At 35.6% G+C, this 7,138-nt stretch overlaps 1 protein-coding gene across 1 annotated transcript; it reads right to left on the reverse strand.

The window, feature by feature from the left end:
- Positions 1–4,489: 4,489 nt before the first annotated feature.
- On the reverse strand, positions 4,490–5,455 carry LOC102914223 (olfactory receptor 52N1). The gene has a single exon (XM_006979038.1). The coding sequence runs from the start codon at positions 5,453–5,455 to the stop codon at positions 4,490–4,492; it is 966 nt and encodes a 321-aa protein (XP_006979100.1).
- Between the last annotated feature and the right edge of the window lie 1,683 nt (positions 5,456–7,138).

Below are 7,138 nucleotides of genomic sequence, written 5' to 3' on the forward strand. Positions count from 1 at the left end.
AATAAACAAGATACCAACAAGAATAGAAGACAAAAAGCTTACGACCATTTAATGAAACATCATTCAGGATAGAAATCTAAAACTAAATTAGTTATTGAAAAGAACATATCTCAATACAATAAACTTTGGCAAATTTATGCCTAATCTTGGAATACATGGGGAGACTTTGAAAGTTTACCGTTAACATCTGGAACAAGGACTCTCACCCATTTCTATTCAACACAAGGTTGATCTTTGAGCAATTACATAAGAGAATAAAATAAAAGTCATCCAAATTGAGCAAAAAAAATTTCTTTTTTTTTTTTTGGTGGCATAGTCATTTAAATTATCTAACACTATCAGGACTATCAAATCTGGTCATGAATTCAGAAAGTTGTAGGACACAAAATTAAATTAACAAACAAAACACAGTAGTGTTTGAGGATACTGCCAGTCAACCATTTGAGTAAAATCAAGAAAACAGCTTCATTTACACTGGATTCCAAATAAGCCATAGGGTTTAGTCAAACAGATGTTTTAGAAAAGCTACATAGTGGAAGCTACCAATCATTGAAGAAATAAATTGAAAAAGGCATAAACAAAAAAGAAAAGAAAAGAAAAAGGCATAAACAAATGAAAAAAAAAACCAATTGTTAGCTGTATCAGAATTAATGTTATTAAAATTTACATGCTATACAAAATGATCTACAGATCCAGCCTAGTCCCTATCAAAACACCAGTGAAAGTCTTCTCTGAGGACCAGACTAAAAATAACAACAAAGCATTTCAATTAGGCAAAGCAGCTGTGGGCAAAAGGAGCGAAGCAGGGAAGCCACTGTCTGACTTCAAACAAAATACATGCTGGAGTGACCCAAACAGCATGCTAATATTATAAAACCATAACAATGAAACGGAATAGAAAGCTATAAACACATCCACACATTCATAGTGAAATTTATTTTTAATTGTTTTGACTTATTATTTTATTTTCTGTATATGGGTATTTTGTCTGCATATATGTATGTGTATCACACACATGCCTGGTGCCCACAGAGGACAGCAGAGGACAGCAAATCCCCTGGAACTGGAGTTATAGACAGTTAGGAGCTGGCATGTGGGTGCTGCAAATTGAACCTGGATCCTCCTGAAGAGCAGCCAGTGCTCTTAACCACTGATCCATCTCTCTAGCCCCCAAACTGGTTTTTATAAATCAGTGAATTAGACCCTTAAATGGCACATACATTAAAAAAAACCCAGATGAACTACAGTCTTATGTGTTACATACCTACCTTTTGAACATGAAGAGAATACCATTTTCTTGAAAAAGAGTTTCCAGAGCTGAGTTAGTTGTAGCCATTAAGTTCCCTGTTGAAATCATATACATACAAATAATATTATGTGGACAGATCTGGTTGTATTTATATATTTATAATATGTAAATATGTATTTATATACATATATAAAGAAATATAATGTATTTATATATTAATATACATCACCCCCACACACATATACATAACTACAACTAAAGAAAAGAGGGAGGAAACAGAAGGGAGAAAAGGTTATAACTAAATTATAATTTCAAAATTTGAAAAATCCTTTCTATGAGAGTGTACATTTAATGTGCTTGCCCAAAGCTACTTGATAATTCATCTTTTCATCTGGTTTAGTGTTTGGCTTCTTGTGTGTTTATTTTCTCTGGAGGAAGATGGTATGTTATATCTTTCAAGATCCTCACAATGCCCCCTTTATAATGCTTATCATTTCCCCCTTGCCCAACGCTCCAGTCATCCTCTAGGTAGAGGACTGTGTGGAAGGATTTTTTGTTTTCCATCAGACTGAAGATAATTTGGTTAAAAGCACCATTCAGACTTGTCCAGAGCCTCCACCACTCTTCATATTTTTTGCTTTTATTGGAGAAAATGAAAAAAGAAAAATCTAGGAGTCTGTTATAGGTATAATAATGAGAATGAAACATATTATCCGAACATGTGACAGACAAATTCAGAAACTATGATGTATGCAGGCAATGTGATTTATCCATTACGAAGGGATGACATACTGTGGCAACATCAATGGTCTTGGAGGACATTATTCTGAGTGAAGTATACCAGTCAGAAAAAGACAGGGACTGTATTATTTCAACTACATATGAATCTAAATAGCTAAGCTCATAGAGGTCTGAGAGCACAGTAGTGCTTACCAGAAAATGAGGGCATCTTGAGCAGAAAACAGGGGAGCCACTATGTACAAATTCATATATACAAAGAATAGTATCTATAGTCCTACTGTACATTTGGGAGATGATAGGATTTTGAGTGTTATTTTGAGAAAGAAATGACATATAAGATAACAGATATGCTTATCCATCCAATTATTCATCATTTGACTATACATGAATTGTGATATGATATTGTATCCTATAAATATGTCAGCTGTTATCATTCAAATCTAAAGTATGTATTAAAAAGAAAGTATTTTATGGTAGTTTAGATCGACTCTTCTCTTGTTTTGACAGTTGTTTACTTCAATGACTACTCTAAAAGGCAGATATTTGTATTCCTAGGCACAATATCAATACATGTTCTGAGTTATTCTTCTTGTATGAGTTTTAAACCAGGTCTCACTATGTGTGTAGGATGGCCTAGAGCTCACAGTTTTTCTACCTTAGCCTCTTGAATAGCTAGTATTCAGGATGTTCACAATTTGGCCAGGCTTACTTTGAGTTTTTATTGCTGTGGTTTTTTCTTCCTTTCTACAAGACCTTTGCAATGTTATTATCTTCTCCTGAGATATTTTAACCACCACTTGTTCTTATATATGATGTAATTTCTAAATATTTTAAGGTGTCTGCTCTATCCTATTGCGTACAAATGCCTCTATTGTTTAACTAGTAAAACATATTCTCAGACATCTCTGAAAAATGTTGACCCTAGGAATGCACTTCAGAAAAGATAGTGTAATGGTCCTGGACCAACAACAAAGGAGTCCAAATCCTGGATTGTAAAGTGATCAATATTCATATTCCACACTCATTAATATTCATATGATGATACCAATCCAAGAATTGTTTATTAGTTTTCAGTTATTACACTGAAATTATAAATAAATTCAGGAAGAGTTTCAGAATCATAGCAAACAAAACCTTCCTAAGATCAGAAAAGTCAAAGATACAGCCTCCTGACATTGATGTCTGGGTAACAGAAATCTACTCACACATACTGTGTGTACCCCACATGTTACAGTACACAGCATATGTGTACCAGATAGCTTATAGACTGTCTAGAGAGGAGAACAGGTACAGATGTAATAACTAAGTTAAATCCTCATTGTATGTAACATAATGATTAATAATCTCCCTTAAAGTTCAAACACATCTTGGAGAAGAATCATCAGAGAGAACAGTGCAAGCACATACATGTGAACACAACCTCTTCAAAAGACCACACTGGGTAGGAATTGGACGAAGGAGATTTTTGAACAGAGGGAGTTTTTCACTGTGATCTTGTCCACATTTTTATTATAATTTGTACAAATATGCAAATATAACTCACACTAAGTTTAACATTCATCTGAAAGAAAACCAAACATATACATGCATAACTAGCCTAAGAGGTAAAAAGAAATGTTCCAAAGATTAGACAGTCAGAACAATGCTCAACTCATGTTATTAGAAACAAAAATAAGATTAAAGTAAAGTATGTGTAAGGAAAAAGTTCACAACATAAAGAAAAGATTAATGATTGATCACCTGTCATCCATGTCAAGAACTGAGTCTAATGTATCTCAAACACATTCCTCCTTACATGGGGTCTTAATCTCAAAGGCAAAATTGGTCCGAATTCTGACAACATAAATCAGTTTGCCTGTTACTGAGTTTTATACAAATGAAAGCATATATTGTTTCTTTCATTCATGATTACATTGATTAATCTCAAACTATATATTCAGTTAGTTTGATATGGATGAATATTGCTATCATACCTACCTCTAGACAGTATAAGTATTCCATGATTCACATTTCTTAAAAGTTTTCTTAGTGAGCAGGTGTCTGAATTACAAATGAATATATAGCTAGGAAATTTGAGTTTAGAAACAGATAACATAGGACATAAAAATAAACTTCAAGTGATTTTTGTGAACACAAAGTTGAGATGAGGAAATAAGCACAAATATTGCTGAAGATAGGCAATATATTGTTAGTTATCAATATTTTTGAAGCAGTCAACTGTAAGCCTAGTGATCCAAGCACTACTGTAATGTTTGTAAGAATGTAACTGAGGAGAGAGATACTTGTCCACGAAAATCGAAATCAGTGAACTCAGTGAGAGCTCAAGGGAAGAAATTTTGAACTCAATAGGTTTTCTACTTACACTAACATGATTGCTGTTGTTCAAAACAGAAGAATCCGAGTCGCATGTATGCACTTATTACAGCCAGACACAGGCTTTAAAGTTTTTTTCTTTGTTTTTTGTTTTTGAACCGAAAGCAGGCTTCTAAGACATATCCATTAAATTTCGTGAGAAGACTTTTCTTTCCCTTTAAACAAGAACCTAATGACACTTTCTCGTATCTGCTTGGTTTTCACTCCATACACAATAGGGTTCATGGTGGGAGGCATGAGAAGATAGAGATTAGCCATAATGATGTGTATATGGGGAGGGATGGTATGTCCCCCAAAGCGGTGTGTAAAGAAGGTGAAGAAGGCTGGGACGTAGGTGATGACAATGGCACAGATGTGAGCAGTGCAGGTGCTGAAGGCCTTCTGTCGAGCATCTGCTGATGACAGACTCACAACTGCCCGGAGGATCATGGTGTAGGAGACGGTGATGCATAGGATGTCAAAGCCTCCAATCAGGAGGGCAACCATTAGTCCGTAGATGGCATTGATCTGAACATTGCCACAGGATATTTTAGCAACAGACATGTGGTCACAGTAGGTGTGGGGGATGACATTACCCTTGCAGTATGGCAGGCGCTTGGTGAGGAATGTGAAGGGGATGACAAGAATCACACCCCTAAGGAAAGTGAGCATCCCTGCCTTGGCAATGACCACATTAGTGAGGATAGTGGCATAGCGCAGCGGGTAACAGATGGCCACATATCGGTCTAGGGCCATGAGCATCAGCACCCCGGACTCCATCCCTGTAAAAGTGTGCACAAAGAACATCTGGGCCAGGCAGGCCTTAAAGTCAATCTCCTTGAGATTGAACCACAATATGCAGAGAGTGTTGGGAAGAGTGCTGGTGCACATGAGCACATCTGTGAAGGAAAGAAGGGCTAGGAAGATGTACATAGGTCTGTGTAAGACCTCTTCAGAGTAGATAAGATATATGAGTCCAAAGTTCCCTGTAAGAGCGATGCTGTACATGGTAAACAGTGGGAAGGAGATCCACAAATGTGCCTCTTCCAGACCAGGGATGCCATTGAGGAAAAATGAAGCTGGAGTCAGGCTGCTGCCATTTAGAAGTGACATAATGTGTTTCGGAAGTTCATGGTAGAGCAGTCCAGAATTTCTGTACAGAAAAAATACCCCTAAAGATCACAGACTATGGGATAAACATAATTTTCTTCCCCATAATGGCTAATTTGTCTTTCTTGTGGGACCATCTCCATCTGACTCTATGTGCCCTCCCCCTCCACATTTTTTTTTGCATGTGGTACATACAGTTTGTGTCCATTCTTTTAATGTTAGGTGTTCAGAAGTTAATGTCTGGTCCCTGTGTCTGAGTTGTGACATCCATTCCACAGACTACAGATGGCCTCTATTGGCACAGCTAGGCTGACAAAACATTTGTTGTGTTCCAGACGTTACTCATCTACCTCATGATGCTTTGTTCTGCACTGAAATATCAGCAATCATCAGTAGCTTTTATATATCTCACTTTCAAAAGTTTTACTTTAGAGTCATCCTGGCAACGATTTCAACTATGTTTTAGCTTAAACTATTCCATTATGACTCATAGAAAAATTAAATTACCTAGGATATAAATTATCTATGTGTACCAACATATTTTTAAATAAAAAACACAGAACTCTCTCAAAAGTAAAGCTAGAATACTGTAAATAATAAATTCCTTCCTAACCCTACCAGATGACCCCCTACTTGATAAACAATAAAGTAAACAGATGATAATGAGTCACTAGAAATACAACTTCAAAAGCCAATGTTTTCCTCACATTACTTTCTAGTCTAATGGATTCTAAAGTCAATTGGTTGAGAATGAAGATGATTCTTATCATAAACCAAAGCAACTGACATTCCCATAACAATACAGTGTTTTATTTTCTATCTGTATCACAACCTCACAGAACCATAGATTCAAAATTTTCTCAGGTCGTGTAATCAATCTACACTTTTGTATGTAAAGTAGATAATATAACTTTATACTCTGTGGCAAAACAGCCTATATATTAGGACCAGAGTTCACAAAATAATTATACATAGCAAGAGAGGGGAACACTGGATGTAATAGCATATGTTGATGGAATCAAATGAAGTTATGGCCATAAGATGTATCCAGGTAGGAAACACAGATCTGAAAAAGTGGCCACATTGTCCTAAATGTGTGGGTTGAAAGTGGTAACAGAGGAACAAATGTAATCATGGGAATGGTTATAGTTCCATGGAGGAAGATAGTGGAGGAAAGATAATAGACTCTTTAATTCAAAATTATCAATTTAAAATTTATAGTATCTTTTGATAGTTTGAGAGAGACCCACATGACATCCCAATAGATGGCTGTACTGTATGTAAATTAAAGGTTTATGAAATTTATTCTCCTTTCCTCATATCCTTTATTAATTTTATGTAGTTTTTTTTAGAACAATAAAGACCGGGGAGATGAGTTCTAGGGGCACTTTGAGTTGAGAAATAATAAATATATCCTAACTATGGAATAGAAGCATTTCTCTGAAAAGAAAGACAGTATAAAAATAGACAGTTGTGGAATAGAACTATATCATTCTTTTCTTTCTTTACTTGCACAAGATTAATACTTTTCTCTCATAACTGCTGTGATTATGTGTGGTTTGTCCAAGAGCTTCTTTTGCTAAAACACCCCCTGTTGGAGTTATATTTTAGAAGTCAAAAGCCAAATGCTTAATTCAAAAGGAAAACTGAGCATGTTGTATGGGGATACCTTTTCAAATGTTAGGA

Source organism: Peromyscus maniculatus, chromosome 1 (assembly GCF_049852395.1).
Source record: "Peromyscus maniculatus bairdii isolate BWxNUB_F1_BW_parent chromosome 1, HU_Pman_BW_mat_3.1, whole genome shotgun sequence".
Taxonomy (NCBI): Eukaryota; Metazoa; Chordata; class Mammalia; order Rodentia; family Cricetidae; genus Peromyscus; species Peromyscus maniculatus.

Coding starts and splice junctions, on each gene's coding strand:
- LOC102914223 (XM_006979038.1), bottom strand. CDS start 5,455: ATGTCACTTCTAAATGGCAGCAGCCTGACTCCAGCTTCATTTTTCCTC.